The sequence below is a fragment of the Arachis hypogaea genome, chromosome 3, assembly GCF_003086295.3.
Source record: "Arachis hypogaea cultivar Tifrunner chromosome 3, arahy.Tifrunner.gnm2.J5K5, whole genome shotgun sequence".
Lineage (NCBI taxonomy): Eukaryota > Viridiplantae > Streptophyta > Magnoliopsida > Fabales > Fabaceae > Arachis > Arachis hypogaea.
In genome coordinates this window covers 4,918-26,341 of record NC_092038.1, presented here as the reverse complement: position 1 = coordinate 26,341, position 21,424 = coordinate 4,918, and the positions used below count along the sequence as shown (strand labels likewise).

General features: G+C 34.0%; 2 protein-coding genes and 1 long non-coding RNA gene across 6 annotated transcripts; all 3 read right to left on the bottom strand.

The window, feature by feature from the left end:
- Positions 1-515: 515 nt before the first annotated feature.
- On the bottom strand, positions 516-2,207 carry LOC140183923 (uncharacterized mitochondrial protein AtMg00810-like). Its single transcript, XM_072233754.1, has 2 exons — positions 2,153-2,207; positions 516-1,516 (listed from the first exon to the last, which is right to left on the bottom strand). The coding sequence occupies exons 1-2, from the start codon at positions 2,205-2,207 to the stop codon at positions 516-518; spliced, it is 1,056 nt and encodes a 351-aa protein (XP_072089855.1).
- Positions 2,208-6,607: 4,400 nt separating this feature from the next.
- Positions 6,608-14,313, bottom strand: LOC112792793 (ABC transporter B family member 19). Of its 4 annotated transcripts, none has more exons than XM_072232143.1 (6): positions 13,910-14,313; positions 13,323-13,618; positions 10,550-10,866; positions 9,631-9,854; positions 7,240-9,168; positions 6,608-7,143 (listed from the first exon to the last, which is right to left on the bottom strand). In XM_072232143.1, exons 2-6 carry the CDS (start codon positions 13,454-13,456, stop codon positions 6,796-6,798), a joined length of 2,952 nt encoding a protein of 983 aa, XP_072088244.1. In that variant the 5' UTR covers positions 13,457-13,618; positions 13,910-14,313; the 3' UTR covers positions 6,608-6,795. The 4 variants fall into 4 exon arrangements, with proteins under 4 accessions (XP_072088244.1, XP_072088245.1, XP_072088246.1 ...); XM_072232144.1 differs by having other exon boundaries at positions 13,944-14,313; XM_072232145.1 differs by having other exon boundaries at positions 13,968-14,313.
- Positions 14,314-19,005: 4,692 nt separating this feature from the next.
- LOC112769152 (uncharacterized) lies at positions 19,006-20,340 on the bottom strand. The gene is made up of 3 exons (XR_011878209.1): positions 19,717-20,340; positions 19,534-19,621; positions 19,006-19,246 (listed from the first exon to the last, which is right to left on the bottom strand). It is a non-coding gene; the product is annotated as an uncharacterized lncRNA (long non-coding RNA).
- Positions 20,341-21,424: the final 1,084 nt, after the last annotated feature.

Here is a 21,424-nt window from a genome sequence, read left to right as displayed (position 1 = left end):
AGTGAAGAATTGCTGGTGCAAGGAGTTGCAAGAAACTTCTCAGTTAAATCCATTGGTCAAAGAGTTGACAACAAGGATTAGTCTCGGTGTGGATACACATAGTACATTCGTACTATCGAAGGAGAAAGCTTTATTCACTAGGGTACTCAGGTATTGGCATCTAACCCATCTTATTTCAATAAAGTTTTAAGCACAAAAATAGATCAATAGGATTACTTTATTACTTCCGCTGCGTATTATGAACACTTGTAATCCTACACGTATAAAATAATTTTACACTTTTTGGCGGGAACGATTATGAGCAAAAGTGCAAAACATGTTGAACACTGTGAATAGTGAGAGAGTGAACTTGGTTGTTATTGATTGTGAAAGAGTCCAAATTGAATTGGCTCATTCAATTGTATATATATATGTATATAAGGTGATGGTCTAACTAACAAACTCTGTATCTAGTCTAACTAATTCAGATCCTAACTATGTTAAGTTATAACAAATTGTACAAGTATATACTATGGCTAATATCCCCCCTCAAGTTGGAACATACATGTTGTATGTTCCAAACTTGGCCATAAGAAATTTGAACCGAGGTGCTGGGAGAGCCTTGGTGAGTAAATCTGCAAGTTGATGCTTGCTCGGTACATGGACGAGTTTGATGATTCCTGCTGCCATTTTTTTTCTAACGAAGTGACAATCGATTTCAATGTGCTTGGACCTTTCATGTAGAGTCGAATTGGTAGCCATTTGAATGGCAGAGACGTTGTCACAAAAAAAATTATTGCTGAATTCACCTCGACATGCATGAATTTGAGAAGGGCAATGATGGATAGAACTTCACAAGCAGCGTTGGCTAGATCTCTGTACTTTGCCTCCATTGAGCTCTTCGAAACTACATCTTGCTTCTTTCTCTTCCATGACACTAATGAATCTCCCAAGAACATGTAGTAGCTGGTCGTGGACCTCCGTGTGTCGAGGCAGCTGCCCCAGTTAGCGTCAGTGTACATGGAGAGGTGAAATTTGGATTTTGATGAAAAGAGTAATTCCTGGCTAGGTGCTGCCTTCAAATACCTGAGGACATAGTGCACAGCTTCGAGATGAGGAGTTCGAAGATTTGCCATGTATTGAGCCAGTTTAACCACAGCAAAAGTGATGTCTGGCTGAGATATAGTGAGATACATGAGGCGGCCAATCAATCTGTGATATCTCAAAGCATCAGGGATATGATCACCTTTGTCAGTCCTAAGTTTTAGATTAGCATCCATGGGTGTATTGGCAGGTTTGCACCCTAAGAAACCAGTCTCCTCCGGCAATGAGAGTGTATATTTTTGCTGACTCAAAGTAATCCCATATTTTGATCTGGCAACCTCAAGACCAAGGAAGAACTTAAGGTCACCCAAGATTTTAAGCTTGAAGATGGATTGAATCTTGTGTTTAACATTGTCCACCATTTCTTGTTTGGGAGCAGCGATGATGATGTCAACCACGTACACAATGAGATAGTTAGTTGCCTCACCCTCTCCTAAAGCGAAAAGAGAGTAATCCCGTCTACATTGTGTAAAGCCATGGGTGGTTAGTGTGTTGCAAAACTTAGTGAACCACTACATTGATACTTGTCACAACTCATACAAGGACCGTGTGAGTTTACAAACTAATCCTTTGTTGAGTTAATAAATTAACTAAATTAATTAATGATGACAAACATTACTTTATTGGGCAATTTAACTAATTAGTTTTGATTATTTTGGCTGAAGTGATGCAGGCCAAAAAATTCAATATTCAGCTGCAGCCCACTATGGAACAAATTAATCATGTTGATGGGATGACAATACAAACAAAGCCGAAAAGGAAACAAAGCTGAGAAATCAAAACGGGCCAAATGAATTGATCCAATCCAAACCCGATAGCAAGCAATTCCCTCCCGTTTGCTTTTACCAAAAACAATGTTCACTTTTTTTCTCTTGGTCAGAAATTAGAGAAGTGAGAGAGTGCTTAGTTCCTAAGATATTCACAGAAGAAGAAAGAAATAGAAGGTTCGGCAAGAAAGGTTGAGGTCAAATAAGCAAAATCAAACCAAATCAAGCTAAGGCAAAGGTCAAAGGTAACACATTTTCTATTGCATGCATATTGCTTTCTTCTCATCTTCCCAACTCTCTACCTGTCTGAAATGGGATACATGTGAAAGATGATATCTGTTCTTCACTGCTGTGCATCTACGGTCATAAGTGTGTCTTGGGGACCAAGTTGTGTTTCTATGGCCGAGATTTGCACTTACCATTGAAAATATTTATTTCTACTGATTCTGTGGCTTTCGGTCAATAAGAAGAGGTCAGAACCAAAGTTCCTAATTTGAGGATTAACTGAAAAAGGTGACGTGGTGAGTTGGTGAAGCACACAACTCAAGAAGTTGATCTAGGGAGAGTAACTCGGCAACATGCAAGGAGATACAAAAGAAGAGTTTTGATCATTCAAAAGCCATAGAGAGAAAACCAGTATTCTTGAGGTGTATGTTCTGAGAAGAGCTATTTGAAAAAGTTCATCTACTTAGACAGTGCTTCCTAGTCAAAGGAGCATTCCGCTAGAATGAAGAACTGAATCAGAGGCTATTCATTTGGTTGATCACATAGCAAAGAGGCTATTGAAGCATCAATCTCTTTCATGTTTTACATATTATAATTTTTTTTAATGTTTATCTTTCTGTAATTTCTTGAAGTAAAAGGCAGAATGAGAGAGCTCAATTAAAAGTCTAAGAGGGGAAAGAGGCAGAGTGATACACTTGAGTGAAAAGTTTAGAGTGATTTCAGATTTCTTTACGTTGATTCTGTGTCTTGTATTTTGTACCAGTGAGGTATCCCTTTCTTAGTTGGGTTAGCACTAAGAGTGAAGAGTTAAGTATTAGCATAACCAAGTCAAGTTAGGTTAGAACTTGAGTGTGAAAGGATTGTGTCAATCCTGTGGAATTGGTATATGTAATACTTTAACTATAGTGGAAATTCCACCACTGTTGTGGTAGAGACTGGACGTAGGTTGCATTGCACAAGGCAACCGAACCAGGATACATGATGGTGTTAGCTTCTCTCTTTTCTTCTTTGTTCTGTTTTTTTATATTCATGAGACAAAATGAAATTGTCTCATAAATTTTTCACTACTAAATTCAAACAAATTCAGATTGCAAGTCTATTTTAAAAGGGTTATTTTATTAAACTAAAAGAAGGTCATAGATTCAACCCCCATTCTCTAAGCCTTCTACAACCTTCACCATTTTTTCCACTGAGAATGACCCAAATGCAATTCCATGTAGACTTTTTTATTAAGTTCACCATTGAGGAATGCATTATTTATATCCAGCTATAGGAGGCTCTAGTTCTTGACTGCAGCAATGGTAAGTAAGGTTCTCACAGTGGTGATCTTTGCCACGGGACTAAATGTGTCCCTAAAATCAATACCAGTTTGTTGAGTATATCCTTTTGCAACCAAACGTGCCTTATATCTCTCTAACGAGCCATCAGCTTTTAGCTTAGCTTTGTACACCCAACGACAACCAATGGCTCACTTATCTAGTGGTAAAGGTATAAGGGCCCAAGTGTTATTGGCCTCAAGCGCATCAAGTTCCTCTTGCATAGCTTGTCTCCATTCTTTGAACTAAACTGCCTGGTGGTAAAATTGAGGCTCAGGTATGGTGTCTAATTGTGCAATGGAGTTAAGGTATGTAAGGTAAGGCGATGGTTACTAATATGATTGGCTAAGGGATAGAGAGTAGAGGTGTGGCAGACGTAGTCATTGAGGTAAGGCGGAGGTTGAATGTGTCTAATTGATTTTCTTAGTTGTTTAGGTGGTGAAGTGATGGTGTTTGGTGTTGGTTCTTGATGTTGAGGTTCTGGGTTTATGACGGTTGGAGTCGGCTGTGAAGATGGAGAAGGGATATGATAAAGAATGGGTTTAGGAAGTACAAAGTCATTGCACAAGTCCTTATTAGACTGTAGATGAGGTGAAGTACTGAAAGGCATAACATGTTCATGGAAAATGATGTCTCTTAAGATAAAAAACTGTTTGGTTCTAAGGTTGTAAAGTTTGTAACCTTTGTAACCAATTGGATATCCAATGAAGACTGAGGGATCAGCTCTAGGACAAAATTTGGTTTTGGAGTTAGAGGTGTTTGCTGCATATGCAAAGCAACCAAAATTTCTTAAGGCATCATAGTTGGGTGTCTTTCCAAATAACAGTTCAAAGGGAGACTTAAATTGTAATAATTTGCTTGGGGTTCGATTGATTAGGAAAGCTGCAGTGATGATGCACTCCCCCCAAAAGGAAATAGGGATTTTTGACTGAAAGAATAAGGATCTGGTCACATTCAACAGATGCTGGTGCTTTCTCTCTACAACAGCATTTTGTTGGGGTCGATAAGGGCATGAGAATTGATGCAGGGCACCTCTCTTCTACAGAAACTCCTTAAGTGCAAGTTCCTTAGCATTGTCGGACTTGAGACATTTGATCTTAATGCCAAATTGAGTGTCAATCAATGCAAAGAAGTCCACACATCACAGTGAATAAGGTCAAAAACGTTAGAAGATATGTGATTATGTGACTCAAAGGAAAGCTTCTTGAATTTAGCTAAATGTCAGATTTCACAAGTATGACAACCTGATTTATTCGACAAATGTAAAATACTATCTAAGTGATGTAGAATGTTAGAAGGTACATGATCAAGACGTGTGTGCTATAGATCTGGACTACACAAATTTATTGAGATAGAATCAGTATGAGAAATATGACTAGAAAGAAAAAAATTTGAGGAATTTTGTGAACCATGCAATGCCAAATTGGTTGGAATTTCTGCTCTTAGGATGTAAAGTCCTTGTTGTAAGTCACCCTTCCCAATCGTCTACAAACACTTGTTGTCCTGAATAGTGAAGTAATTAAAACCAAGAGTGATAGTGATTGTGGAGTTAGCAAGAAAGGCTGAAACTAAAAGTAAATTAACACGAAATTTAGGGATATAAAACACATTTCGGAGAGATATATGCTTATTGACAGTAACTGAACTTATAAAATTGGCAGAGAAAATGTCACCATTAGACAAGGAGACAGAAAATTTTTTGAAGTGTGTATTGAGGTGAATAGAGATAAATCACAAGCAATGTGAATAGTGGCACCACTATCCAAAATCCAAGAATGATGAGGTAAAATTGACCTTAACATAGATGCGTTGAGAATGATACCTACCTGCTGGAGTTGAAACTTCAGTTGATTCATTTGATGAAATATCTTAGATCTTGTGATTATTCAGTAAGGTTAGGAGCTGTTGAACTTGTGTTGGAGTCAAATTTGGGCTGATTTGTGCATCTGAAGTGGACTGAAATGTGGAGACATGACGAACCAAAGGCTTCATGTTCCTTCCTTTGCCAAAATTTGGAGGGTAAATGTGAATTTTGTAACATTTGTCGATAGTGTGCCCAAGAATTCCACAGTGCGAGCAGAGGGGTCTATCTTTCTTCACCATGCCTCTGCCGCGACCTTGAGGTTGTGGTGGTTGCTGATTTCTCGCCAGAAAGGCTACTTGATTCTGGGAAGCAGAATTGAGTGAAGCTTCTATTGCACTATGTTTTTCTTCTTATGTTACAAGAGAAAGGACTTTGTTAATTGTAGGAAGAGGTTCCAAGAGCAACATTGGTCACTCAACAACTCGTTGAGGACAACTATCATTCTTGGAGTCATGCGATGTAGAAAACCCTAAATGCCAAACAAAAGTTTGGTTTCATCACTGGATCGGTGTCTAAACCAGATCCAATCACTGAACCAGAAAAATTTGAGAACTGACAGTGCGTGAATGACGTAATAAGCACATGGATTTTGAATTTTGTTACAAAAGAAATTGCTACCTCTCTCGTATACACAGATTCTGCAACGGAGTTGTGGAACGATTTGAAGGAGCGTTTTCAATATGGAAATGGCCCTCACGTGTTCGAATTGAAGTGCGACTTGATGAATTTTCGACAAGGTGCCATGTCTGTGTCAAAATACTTCACAAGAATTAAGGTTCTTTGGGAAGAATTGAACTCATATCGCCCGGTGCAATGCAATTGCGGTGAAGCGCGCGCCATGCAAGAGTTTCTTCAAGCTGAGTATATCCACTGTTTCCTCATGGGATTGGATGAATCCTTGAGGTTATAAGGATCCACACCCATTGATGAAGCTGAAGATTATTGGTTGAGTGTGTTTATAAATAGACAAAAGAAAGGCATAGTTAAAAATTCAATTTAGAAACACACTTATACACATTCATATCTCAGAAATTTCATGAGTTGATCTTAAATTAATTTTCTGTAGATTTCTTTCCATTCTTATTTCATTTTTTTACATTTATGCAGTTTATGCTCTTCCAAAGACATATTTTTTATTTCATTTTAATTTGACAAATTAAATTGTCATTTACTTCAAAGTTTTCTATCGTTTACTGCATTTTGAATTCTGTAAAGTGTAATCGGTTTTGTTTAGTTCGATAATTGTCATGTTTTACACTTTTACATTGCAAGAATATTAATAGTTTTATGATTCTGCAAACTTTTATATTTCTTCCGTTTTTTTCTTCATTATAAAAAAAAGACTTTGACTCTTTAATAAATTGGTATTTTTGTTATTGATTTCATCAAACTGATTGTCTTGATTTCGAAAACACAAAATCTGTATTACACATGTAACTCGAAAGACACCTAAAAATTTAAAGCACCCTTATTTCGATCTAATTGATTTTGGACAAATGGCTATATGTGTTGCACCAATATTTCAATGTCTAGAATAATGTCAAGCAAAGGCATTGGCTTCGGTCTCAGAACGAACTAGGCTAGCATACAGACCATTTTGATGGGAAGTCATCAGTGTGTCATGACTTCCATACTCTGCTACTCCCCCATCTTTCATAACCACTATCTTGTCAGCTTCTCTAATTGTCGATAGACGATGGGCTACAATGATGGTTGTTGCTTCATTGGAAACTTTCTTAAGGGCATCTTGGATGTGTTTCTCTGACTCCAAGTCCAAAGCACTGCTTGCTTCATCAAGTAGAATCACCCTTGATTTCTTCAGTATAGCCCTTGCTATTGCAATTCTTTGTTTTTGGCCACCTGATAGTTGGACCCCGCTTTGACCAACCTAGTGTAGAGGACATGGAAATCAAGTAAATAAAATTCAAAATCAAATTATCATGTTAAAGCATAATGGAAATAATGAATAGTTTTGGTGATATACCTGGGTCTCATAACCTTGAGGAAGGCCACTAATGAATTTGTGGATGTAAGCTTCTTTTGCAGCTGCTTCAATTTCAGCCCATGACGCATTTGGGTCCCCAAAGGTAATGTTCTCCCTTATACTCCCAGAAAACAGTGCTGGTTCTTGACCTACTAAAGCCATTTGCCTCCTTAACCACTTAACATCAATTTCCATAAGGTCTACCCCACTTAGCATCACTTTTCCTTTATTTGGATCATAGAACCTCTGTATCAACCATATGATGGTTGATTTTCCTGATCCACTGGGTCCTACCAAGGCCACGGTGCTTCCACCTTTGACCTTCAAAGAGAAATCCCTTAGCACTGTAACTGCAGGCCTAGATGGGTATGCAAATGTGACCATTTTGAATTCTATTTTGAAAGGCGACTTTAATCGATCTTCTACTTTCTTGCTTCTTATTGACTTATCGTTGCCTATCAGCGGCCTCCGGTTTATGATATCTTGAACAGAAGGGATTGCTGTGGCCGCCATAGAAGTATCCGGTGCTAAACCAGCTAGTTGTCCCACAGAAAATGAGCTCAAAACAAGAATGAGAAAGATCTTAAAAACATCTCCGAACTTCGCTTCGCTACGATCTACAAGTCTGGCACCAAACCAAAGAACCAAGGTGTACGCTCCATACATGGCTCCTTGAAAGAACCCAAATGTTAGACCTTGAATGTGCGAACTTTTCAATGATTTCCTTTGAGGTTCTGATAAGGCTTGATCAAAGGACTTAATTAATATTTCCTGGGCAGAAAACGTGGTAACCGTTCTTATGTTTGATACTGCACCAGAAGCAATATTGCTAGCTTTGGCATATGCATTGTTATCAACATGTGGCCCAATATTTATAAGCAAGCTTACATAACTTGCACCAAGAGTAAAGGGAGTAACAGCAGCCGCCAAAAGGGTTAGTTTCCAATTGATGACAAAGGAAACACCAAGACCGACAGCTGCTGAACTCATCCCCATAAGAAGGACTGAGAATCGATCACCAAGTATTGAACGAAAGCTGATACAATCAATGGAGAGCCTTGACACTAACACTCCAGTCGAGTTTTTATCAAAATCAAACCACCCAGGTTCTTGTTTCAAGATGGACTGGAACAAGAGGTTTCTAACCCTTAGTGTAAGCTTTGATCCTGCCCAACCACAAAATCCTTGTTGTCCTGTCATGGAAAGAATACAACCGAATCCAAGACAAACAAGTGCTAAACAAAGGTGTCCAACATCTCTCTTCATCTTATCAGTGTCATCATCAAAATATACCCCAAGAGATATGCCTAAAACCAAAGGAAAAAGAGACAGAAAAGCGCCTGCAAACATACCCAGAAAGAATCCTAAAAGTAGCATCCAAAGCTCTGGCTTTTGCAATTTCAATATCTCAGAAAGTCTAAATTTTGTTGGCATTTTGTTTGGCTCGTCTTCGATCTCTAGTTTTTTCTCCTGAGCGTATTTTAAATGTTTAGGCCTCGAGATATCTGCTGCATATCTTGATACATCAGCAATTGAGTTGTCATAGATGGAAAGATCATTGGATTTTTGCATGTCATGTTCATTAGAGAGAGGCCTTGATATGGCCTCGGTGGCGAGTTTGACAAGGTTATAGTAGGTTCCCCCTTTCCCTATAAGCTGGAGATGGTTACCCATCTCAATGGCAGTACCATTTTCGAGGACCACGATGGCATGAGCATTCTTTACAGTAGCTATCCTATGAGCAATGACAATGGTTGTTCGACCCACAGAAATCTTGTCGATGGCTCGTTGCACTGCAGACTCTGACTCAGCATCAAGAGCGCTGGTAGGTTCGTCTAAAAGAAGGATTTTAGGATCTTTGATTATTGCTCGAGCCAGTGCGATTCTCTGCTTTTGACCACCTGATAGTTTTGTGCCCCTATCTCCGACCTGCATAAGATATGGTACTTTCTAAGTTCTAAGTAAGATTCAAACCGTAAAATCAGTGGCATATTCAAACTATGGTGGATACTTCTATGGACATCTTCACATGTCACTAAATAATTTGATATGTCTGACAGAATCATCTATCATTCACAATGCCATCGTTATGTGAGTATTTCCCGTAAACTATAATTCTAGTCTTTTGAAAAGACTAAATAAGTTAGTGATACTTGTATACTTTTTGTTTGGTAAATTACCTAACAAAGTATATAGAGTACAAAAATTTTAATTTTTATTTGAGGACTAAATTACCACAGGCATTTCAATCTTTCAAAGGTTAAGTTTCCACTGCTTAAATTTTTTTGGAGACAAGTACTTTAATCTACTTATATATGTCTTTTGTGTATACTATTTGGATAATGAATTCATGAGTATGAAAATTCTTTGGAGAGACTGAATATACTATACCTGAGTGTCATAGCCAAGTGGTAAGTTAGATATGAAATTGTGAGCATCTGCAGCAATGCAAGCAGCAATTGCCTCCTCCTTAGTGACATTATCTTTCCCCATCATAACGTTTTCTAGTATGGAGGTTGCAAAGAGGATTGGCTCTTGACCAACCATCCCAATTTGACCTCTTAGCCACTTGACTTGCAACGTCCTCAAATCATGGCCGTCCAAGGTTATCGTCCCTACAAGGATAATATTGAAAGAAAGCACAATGATAAATTTCCCTAGGTAGGTTTTTCGCAAGATATTTAGTGTGTGTGTAAGGTTTTTATGTAATTTTCTTTTAACATAAAAGTATTTGAAAATATCATGTATATACAAAAAAATTAACCATAAAATTAATATGCATATATTTGCGTATATTTATACCTATTTTTACATATATATATATATACATATATATATATATATATATAGTTTATATGATAATTAATTTTTTAAATAATGCTATGTGTACATTAAAATTAGCCACCAAAGTCAACTACGAGTACAAATTTCATGTTAGAATATAAATATACATTGAAAATAAATTAAAACACACATATATTTATACACAAATATATTGGTGATTGATTTTAGTGGCTGATTTTAGTGTACAAATAACATTTTTGTAATTTTTAATATATATGTAACATAATTGAAAAATATTTTAAAATTATTTAAAGAAATTTGAATATAATTTTTAAAATGTATTGTAGATAAGATAAAAGAAAAAAAAAATTTTTAGCTGACAATATATAGTTTAAGAAATTGAAAAATATACATCTCTTGAATTATATATTTAAAAATTAAACTAGAAAAGATGGAATTTAAAGACGATCTTTACACCATTAACGTTCATAATTTATAATGGTATTCTTGCGATATGCTAGCTTACCTTCAATAGGGTCATAGAACCGCTCTATCAGAGCAAATATAGTCGACTTGCCCCCTCCACTAGCACCAACCAGTGCCAAAGTTTTTGTCGATGAAAATACTAAATTAAGGGAATGAAGTATCAGAGAATCAGGACGAGATGGGTATGCAAAACTAACATTTTTTAACTCAATTCTACCACGGACAACAGTAAGCTTCCTTCCGTCAGGGCTATATGGATCAATCTCAGGAATTCTGTCTATAATAGAGAATACACGACTTGCTGCAACTGTACCTTGTGCAAATTGTGCAAAATATGACAGCGCCAATGCTAGACCTCTAGCAATCAAACAAACGAACAAACTTTAGAGAGTATATATAACTATACGATGAAAGTCCACAAAATCCAGTTATATATTTAAGAAGGGAACCGATTTTTTCATATAAAATTTTATATGTTTTAATCGTGATAAATAAAAAAATGTCAAATATAATACTTACAAAATTGTCTAATTAATGACAAACACAAAAAAAAATACCAATTATTAGTCGTAACACAGATAAAATATATTTTAAAAGACAATATAATACAACATACATAACTATATGCAAATACATGATGACTGGTTTTTTTAGTTGTATATAATATTTTTAAAAACTAATATATGAAAAATGGTATGTAAATATATTGGTTGTATTGCTGGTTTTCTAAAATTGTTCTATGATCACAGTTAATAATTAATCACTGAATTAAACATTATATATTTATGTATATTTATGTTTATTTTTTATTTTTTTTAAATAAAAAATTATTGAAGATACAAATATAATAGAACAAGATTTGATTTAAAAAAGAGTGAAACAAGAGTAATTAGATTCTTACTTAGTTAACTTTCACATGTATATTGCAGACTCTGTATTTAAAAAGGAGTCTTTTAAGATTTCAGACAGAACTTATAATGTGGGTGTATTAATTCTCAACAATTCTATACTAAATTTGAAGTCTTTTGAATCCAGGGTTTAGTTCTCAAAATCACAAGAATTTGTCTCTTCTTTCTTGTGAGTAAGGTGAGAGCCAATTCATGCATACACTATTATTGGGTCATTGAAAAGCTATCAAAGAATTTTGAGGTATCTTCAAGGTAAAAAAGAGCATGGTTTAATTATGCACAAATATTCATATTTCAGATGCGGATTGGACAATCAATTTAGAAGATTGAAGGTCAGTTTTTGGTTATTGTGTTTATTTAGGCACTAATTTAATTTCTTAGTCATGTAGCAAACAGACCACTATTAGCAGATCATATTAACTGGGGCTGAATTTAGGAGTCTTGCATCTTGTGAAGCTGAATTAGTTTGGATGAGGAACTTGCTGTTCGAATTAAGAATCCATCGTGCAACTATCCCAACAATCTTTTTGTGACAACTTAAGCACTGTTCTCCTCACAGCTAATCTAGTGCTATATGGCAAAACTAAGCACTGCCAACTTCATATTAAGTAGTTCAAGAAAAGGTGCAGGCCAAAGACCTTAATGACAAGTGGTTCACATCCCTGGCTCTGAACAAATCGCGGACATACTAACCAAGCCTCTTTCAGCAACCTCCTTTGATCGATTAAAGACCAAACTCAGTTGTTTCAAGATACAACTTGAGTTTAAAAGGGGTATTGAGGATAAAAATATAATAGAACAAGATTTAGTTCAAAAAAGAGTGAAAGAATAGTTAGACACTTGCTTAGTTAGGTCAATTGCTTCCACATATATATTATTTTTCAATAATTCTATACTAAATTTGAAGTCTTTTGAATTCAGGGTTTAGTTCTTAGAATCACAAAAAAGTTCTTCTTCTTTCTTTTGCTCATTACCATTCTTTTTCTGATTTTCTTTCGGTGCTTATCTTAAACTGTCAAGCAACTGTGCTTGATCTTCTTTAAAAATTAACTAATATGATACTAAATTTTTCATAACAAAATATTGAAATTTTTCATAGCAGAATAATAAATTTTTTTCGCAACAGCATAATTAAGCTTTTCAAATATTCAACCATTACAGCATTCTTATAATTTTATTCATATTTTTTTTATCATAAACATAAATCTAGCTTGATATATTATTTATAAAGTTTGATTATAAATATAAATATGTGGTCAATTTGTATTGTTATATAATATTTTAGCATACATGCAGAATGATAAATTATTTTTACTATTTGTTTATAATAATAACAATAATAATAAAAGTAAAAAACAGAACAAATATTGCACTATAAAAGTATGTTCACGAGTTTGATTTCCAGGGGGTGAAAAAGGTTTTGAAGGATTAAACATTGTTCATGAATTTATTATTCGGAGGGTGAAGATTTTGAAATTTTTTTTTATTTTTCAAAAACCACCCAAACTCATCGTTTTCAAGTTTTTTTTTTTAAATTGGAGGATTTTATTAGGTTTAAATTTAAATTATTTATTGTTTCAAATAATAAATTATTGTATTATCATTTATTCTTTTAAATAATAATATTATAGTAAAAATAAAATTGTAAAAATATACAATAAACCCTCCAAGCTTCTCTTTCAAATTTATTTTAAACTCCTGAAAAAAGAATGTTTAAGAATCTCAATGCTTCTTTTTACTTTTCTTTCCTCCCCCTTGGCCCCTTCCCCTTCAAAACCTCTCATTTATTTTCGCAAATGCACCCAAAAATATATTCTGTCAATCCCAATGCTAAAAATCAACAAAGCATTTGCTTAAAAAATTAAAACATGGACAGGTATGATATAGATGAGAGGGAATCTGCACCTTCCTCCTACATTGACACCAAAGAAACAAGCAATAGCTGCACCCCCATCAAGTTTGTTCGTGGCAATTAAGATGGAGCCATACCAAAATGCCAAGGCCCATGTCGAATATGTTACTAAATAGATAATGCCCATGCCTGCACCCTTGGCAAAACCAATTTTTGCGCCGATTGGGGCTGATTTTTGTAGTAATTGAGCATATTTTGCTGCCAATTGCCTTTCCGCAACAAAAGAAAACACTGTCCTAATTGAACTGATCGTTTGTTCCGCAATAACACCAGCTTTCCTGTAAGAAGCCTGGGCGGAAAAAAATAAAAAAAGAAGAAAATGTTTAGGCATAACATCAAGTTATATATTAATACTAGATTATTAGTGAATTAATGCATAGTAATTCATAATTTTATTTATTAAATAGAGATTAAAAATACAAATCTTTTTATTCATAAATATATCTGATGGAGGATATTTTTAAAAACAAAAAATTGTACACCAATTTTTGTTTCAATTATCATTATATAGAGTAGATAATATTTATTATGCTTTTATCTTAAGTTTAGATAAGTGGTGACATGTTCGTCAGAACTCAACGTAAATCGGGATTGAGATCACTTGTCATATTTACTATATGTTTTTATCCATGTCCCACTTTATAATAACGGTGGTTGTGGAGGTTTTGGGATTAGGGCTGAGGTTGGAGAGGGTCCAAATTTTGGAGAGCGAGGTTGTTGGAGAAAAGGCTGATAGTCATTGGATTTAAGCTCGATTAGTACTTCAATGGTGGCAATAAGACAAATCAAAGAGGGGTTGGTGGCAGTGTATGTAGAGGTGTATGGAGGCTTGTGTTTTGGGTGTTGTGGTGGCACGACTGTTGTGTTGAAACTGGTGTTCTTTGCCACTGAAGAAGAACAAAACAGAATCGAAAGAAGAATTGAAAGAATGAGGAGAAGAACAATCTGAGGAGCAGAGGAGCTGAGAAATGATACTTTCTCACTGACTAATTACACTAACAACGTTCTATTTATAGCAGCTGCTACATCAACTTCTTGCTATCTAACATTTAGTTTTTTATCTCTATTCTTAACATGTTGACGGCGACGGTTGGTGGGGGTTCGTTGAGCTAAACTATTATAGAATATAGATCACATTTAAAAATGGTTGCCAAAAACCAAATACAAATGTGTACATCACTGCTTAGCTAAAATGGAAGCAAATTATATGTATTTTATAGGAACTAAAAATTTATTAAAGCTTTTATCTTACTTCTTCTTTTGCTGTTAGACCACCATAAATTGCTTTGTAGACTATACCACAAAACATTGTTAATGGGGTGACTGAGAATACCACCAAAGAGACTCTCCATGATCTTCTAAATCCAACTATGTAGCCACATATAAATGTAAATATATGATGAACAAAGTGAGCCATCTGCAGTGGTCAATACATAGAAAAAACAAAAGAAGATAATGAAGATCGATAAGACTCATTTCCAAAGAAAGATTTTGATGCATGAAGGCCAATACATTATTTGTTTAGATGTTTTATTTTTAAGGAAAAAAAACACGGTTCTGCGTTCGGATCAAACCGAGCACAGCTGGGTTAACCGGCTATCAAGTTAGTCCAGTTTACAAAAAAAAAAAAAAAAACTTCATCATAAATCCAATAAACTTTTAATTTTACTTAAGTGTGTGGATCAAACCTACTGGATTAGTTCAATTTTTTCTCATTTTGAAAAACCATTTAATTAAGATACCTGAGTGTGTAGGTCAAATAATTGAGTATAAATTATTCTTAATTAAATACCACCTTTTGATATGGGAATAAATAATTCAAATTTTTGTGATATATTTTTTGAAAATAAATTATTCTTAAAAATTAAATGTTGAGATTTTAAAACAAATACAAAAGTAATATGTTTTATAGGAAATAAAATAAAGTTCTTTCAAATAAAATTTCGAAGAGTACCGGGAGGTCAGCAAATTTTATAATTTGTAATAATTAATTAGTCATCATTAATAATTTTAATAGTGTGAGATTTTATCTAGGAATGTAAGATTACTCACTTTGTTTTTACTAGTTAAATACTTACCAAATTTCAATAAAACTGATGGCTTTAGACTTTTTCTAAAATCTCACTTATTTTTATTTACGTGCATACGATATCATCTCATCGGACCTTTAATCGGCTTAGAAAAACATCAGGCATCTAAACTATTATTTTGTCGTAGACAAGTAAACTCTTTCAACATAATATATATTAACTAAATAGAAAAGAAAGACAACTAGCTACTTCAGTTCTGTTTGTTTTCTTTAGAAGGCGACTTGCCGACTTCGGTTTAAATCAGAAATATATATTTATATCATTATATGCAATGCAGGTATCAGTTGTTAGTATTAACCTTCTCTCCCATAACTTCTTGGATTTGTGCAACATCACTTGCTATTCCATGCATAATGTCACCAGTGTTGATCTGTGTATCAAAAAAGCTAATATCCTGTCGAAGAACTGCTCTTAAATACTCCGTCCTCATTCTTTGAGCAGATCTCTCGCCCACTAACCTCCAACATGCGATCTCTGTCAATTGTATGATTAATCCATTATTGTAAAAAAAAAACATCAGTTAAGAAAATAAATTTAAAACATATAATTATTTTTTATTGTCAATTTAATTATGAGTATAATAAAAATCGAAAATATTGTTAAAAAATTAAAATAAATAATTATTAAAAATGAAATATGTAATTTAAAATGTATAACTATTTTTAAGTGGAGTTATTAGTTATTACTACTCAACATCAATTGCTAAGCAAATTATGTTGAAAGTCAGACAATAATGGAAAACGGAAAATTAATATTTGAATAATTATTTATTAATATCCTTAGTATCCTTACGCAAATATGCTCCAACCTAAACAACTGCAGCCAACCCGGTCATATATATGCATATCTGAGAAATTAAAATTTAAAGGAACAGAAAGAAAATGAGAGTACGATATAGATTCACGTATTCGATATACAAACATTTGAATTCAGCATAGAGAGCAAGATAAGTAACAAGGAAATTAAAGAAAGAATTTATAGTACCTTCTCTACATCCTTCATCATTTGCTTATTATTCCCATTTTGTGAAATTTTATTGACCAATTCTCCAAAAAGATAAGAATAAAAAGGAAGTGAGCCTCCATCTATGAAAGCACCTAAACAGCCTACAAGCACAAGAACCCAATCCCACTTTGTTGCATACCTAAATAGCCGAAACAACCCAATTGTCTTTGGAGGCCCTGCATCTTCCTCGTCCAATTCCTCCTCGCCCTCTTCATCATACTCATACCCTGGAACCTTGTCAACACCATAACTCGGGGTACCGAATTTATCTCCGGCTGATGGTAGTCCGTAACTATCGCCATGCTTGCCACGGTGGTCATGTTTAATATAAGAGAATTCAGCGTGATACCCACCGATTTCTTTATCAGAGATGCTATAGTCTATCCAACTGAGCTCGTCTTCTTCGGCCAACGGACTAGTCTTGTTTCTTATTATGCTATCTCTTTCTTTTATGACCTTCGTTTTAGAGAAACCACGAGACTCGCTAAGGTCACTGTCCCCGGCAACATAGCTCTGGAGCTCAACTCTTCCGTAGACGGAATGCTCATTATGATAAGTTGAGCCTGAGTGGCCTTTGAATCGACTAGTTTGTGAAAGGAAGTAGTCATTGGCCGACTGACGAAACACGCGGCTGTGTTCAAATGGGGAGTCGACTGGCCATGGATTCAGAACAGAGCCCATGCGTGCGCTGTACTCTTGCCATCCCCTGCTGGCCTCGAACTTCCAAGAAACCTCTCCTTGCCACGAATGATCATCGTCCGAAGCGAAAGGCGTCGTGGGAATTCTGTTGGGGCGAGCTCTTCTAGAGCTGGCGGCTTTGCGTTGAGTTTGAGAGGTGGACATTGTGAAAGACTCCGAGCCAAAGACGTTGTGATGGCTTACTGGCGTTGGATAGTATCGTTTGTGATGGTTTGGGGTGTAATACTCCGTCTCACTCTCAAATGAAGCATCAGTCATGGTTGGCTATAGCTAGGGAGTTGCTCTTGATGTTTCTTGTTTAGTCTGATGGAAAAAGAATAAAATGTTGAAAAAGAAAGACAACAAGGTTTATTAAAACTCTGATGACTCTTGGTAAGAAAAATAAAAATTATGGTGTGTGAAAGAAAACGTTTGATAATTTTATAATAAAAAATTTGTTTTTTATTATTTTAAGTTTGGTAATGTATAAATTTACGACTAACTATATGTTATGTGTATACTAACGTCGTCACACATATATTTATAAATAAATATATTAATATATTAGTAATTGATATTAATGTAGTAATAGTACTTTTGATAAACTTATTTATATTTATCTATCTATCTATATAAATAATAGAGATATAGAGGTTCGTGCATATTATTTTTCATAAAAAATCCTGTGCACGTACAGATTTACTATTGTGAGTATCCTCGTATTTATAATTATTATACACATTTAATTTCATGGAAAGATAGATTATTGTGCCTATTAATATACTAACAACATTAAAGATATTTTCAAAAAAATATAGTCCAAATCGATTAACCAAGAATATAGTACTATGAAGAAAAAAGTTCCTAAGAAACAATAATCCCTGAACAACGAAACGAAGGTCATGCTATTTGTATGTGTTACCTTCAAGTTCTTCAACTTGCAGCTTCCAGATTCTCTCTTAATTTACCCCTGTATATTAGCGATACATTAAACAAACAATTAGGATCGATATTCAATGAATATATCTTGTATATTTGTTTACTAATTTCTTCGTGTGGAGCATAGTCAAGTCTTTGTATATCACTAAATTACATGACATAGTTATTTACAAACACACAGGTCATTTCAGTCCCAACTCCAAAGCTCCAAATTAATAATAAGATGAGCTTATGTTATTTGAAACGAGAAGGTCTGTCACTGTCATAACTATGTCCTGAGCCGGCCTCACACCTTTGAATGCCGCCCACGAGCATCAAGCCGGCCTTGCGTTAACCAAAATCATTAACAAATAAATACTCAAAAGTGAAAAAAAAAATGATGCCTTAAGCTACGGCTACGCTTTTTGGAGTGATTCGTATTCGGCCGTTGTCTATTCTCAAAGGCTACGCTTTTCAAGTGATGTTGTCCAAGATCAAAAGCTACGCTTTTCAACTTTCATTTTTCTAGAATAGGCTACGCTTTTCAACGCTACTGCATCACTTGTAAAGCGTAGCCACATTGTATACCATAGCTACTTTTTCTAAGTATAGCCTTAAGTCCCTCTTTTTTTTATATACTATAGCTACTGTATATAAGTGTAGCCTTAGGTCCCTCATTATTTTTTTTATTTTATTTTATATATATATATATATATATATATATTCTAATAAATTTTTTTAAAGCCTAATATTTAGTAATATGATTATATATATAATCCTATTTTTTTAATTAAATTAGTCAAAAATTATAAAATAAAAATAAATATATAATAATACCATACAATATTCTTTAAATAATAAAAATTATCCTTTAACAAAATATACTTATAATGAACTAGAAATATTGGGATGATCATAAATGAATATTCATACATCTCACACTAAATTAAACATACCCATATCAAAATATACAGACCACTTAAAATTTACTACTAATAAACTATAAAAAACTAAAATATTGTATTCTACATAAGTATCTTCTAATAAAAGTTATTAATCTTCTGATAGAAGAGAAAAAAACAAATTGATGTCAAATAGAGCACCTAACATCTGCGACTGAATTGAACATATATTGAAGCAAATTCTTGGCTTCTCCCATTGAGCGCAACTGATTTCAGCGTCCTCTATTCGTAAAGGCCCGCTCTCGTTTTTTTTGCCTCGAAAAGCTGAGAAGTCATTGCCACAAGTGAATTAGATGATATGCTTAACATGCCTTCAAAGAAAAGAGTGCAGGTGTCTCCACATGTCAGCGATCATTAGTGACATAGTAGTAAAGTTAACTTACCAACTTGACACATAGTGATATCTTTCAATAACTAAATTGAAAGTTATTGAATCTTTAATCAGTTTAATGAACCATATCAACTTATGTGTGATTTTTGATAATCCAATTTTAATATTATCTCGTGAATCAAGTCACGTGAGACCAAATAGGTTAATTGACACTACTTACCAATACCTTCAATGATAGTTTTTCATCACTTAGAATAGGCAATTTGCTTCCGAAAACTAGCTTTGATACATCAGGTGCCTTTGATGACCTGCATTATTATCCAACAACTCATATATTTTGTCACTTTCTCCTAATAAAGGAAGAAACAAATATGAATGATGATGATTCATTAGTTAATAGTACCTAGTTTCATCAACACAGAAGGAAGTAGAAGTAGAAGTAGTAATAGTTGTAGTAGTTGAGGTTCCATTTCTATAATTTGAAAGACAGAAATAAATTGGTGTTAGTTCAGAAAGTTGGTCATTTGCAATAGCCAAAATGCCAAATGGTCCAAAAAATATGTCCAACTGAACAACAAAAAATAAATAAATAAATAAAAATCAGGAAAATGTAAAGTAAAACCATGATTACTGTGAGATACAAGTTGTAACAATGCAACCAATAACTATGGAAAAATCCTGTGTTGCAGGGCCAATGTGTAATGGCACTACTGTGCCAGGTTTAACCAATAATTCCTTAAATTCATCACTGCTAAGTCTCAAGTTCTCTATTTCTTCCACTGGCCATTGAAGCAAATTAGTTCCAGTCTTCTTGTCATACAATACTGCTCACGAAATAGTCTGATTCCAGCAGCCAAAACATAAACATTTGTGGATTAGAGATTCTTACTAATTAAAGTAATTTACCCATCAATATATAAGATCAAATTACAATGTGTCAAACTTTCAAAGTTGACTCTTTGTGCTACTAAAGTACTTGTTTTCTATTTTCTTTCTTTTCCTTTTGAATTCAGGCATTATCATATTGAAATTGGTACAGTCAGTAGCACATGTTTGAAAGTGCCATTTGAAACTTGAAGTAGATTCACAAAAACCAGCACAAAAAAAAATGCCATTATAAAATTTGGTTGGTACCTATCCATTAATATTAATAACTATAATTTTTAATTTAAAAAATTATTGTATTAAAAATTTATTATACAGAATATAACACTATTACATTCTATAAAAACCAAAATAATCTTGATTTTTTTTTGTCTATATTAATGAGTCCTACTTAAATATAAAAATTATTATGTAAATGTGTTTAAATAAATATTGTTATACGATTACAGTTATAAATTCAAATAAGTTAGAACTTTAATAAAAATATATAAGACAAAAGAAGCATAAAAATTAATAAGTATAAGCATAAATAAGTCCATTTTTAGTAATACTTGTATATTTAATAATGAGGCACATAGAGAAAACGAACTCAAAACTATAATAAAATCTGATAGAATTAATGTCTTTTTGTAACATGGCATAGAAAATTTGGCTGTTAAGCATCTATTTTCAAATACTTCTCAAACAAATTGTTCATTTCAACCATCAAACATTTTTAATAATTCGGTTTTTTTTTCTAGAAGTAAAATTTTACGTTATAATCCCCATAGTGACAGCAACATCATTGACTTATAAAGATTTGGAGAAAAAAAATTACGTTGCACACGATCTTCCTCACTTACACTAACATGGCATGAGGGATATATAAAGACGGACAGCAGGGCAAAGGTAAGAGGAGTAATAAATCTTCTCTAACTCTAAAAAGCAACGCTATCTTACTTCAACAATATCTAACCAAGAATACACTAATATATTCAAATGGATTGCAAAGTTTTAGAGTTTGAGCACAAATATATTTCAAAGAGCCATGTCACCATGTCAATAAGAGCCCCAAGACCATCACCAAAGCTAAGCTGCACAATTGTTACTTCAGAATCCGAATCTTGATCTATCATTGCTATTGGCATGAGAACACTATTAAGATTGTCACTGGATTTCTGCAATAGGAATTAACTAATCAAATGTCAAAAGAATTACATATATAAAAGCCCACTATATTTGACTGC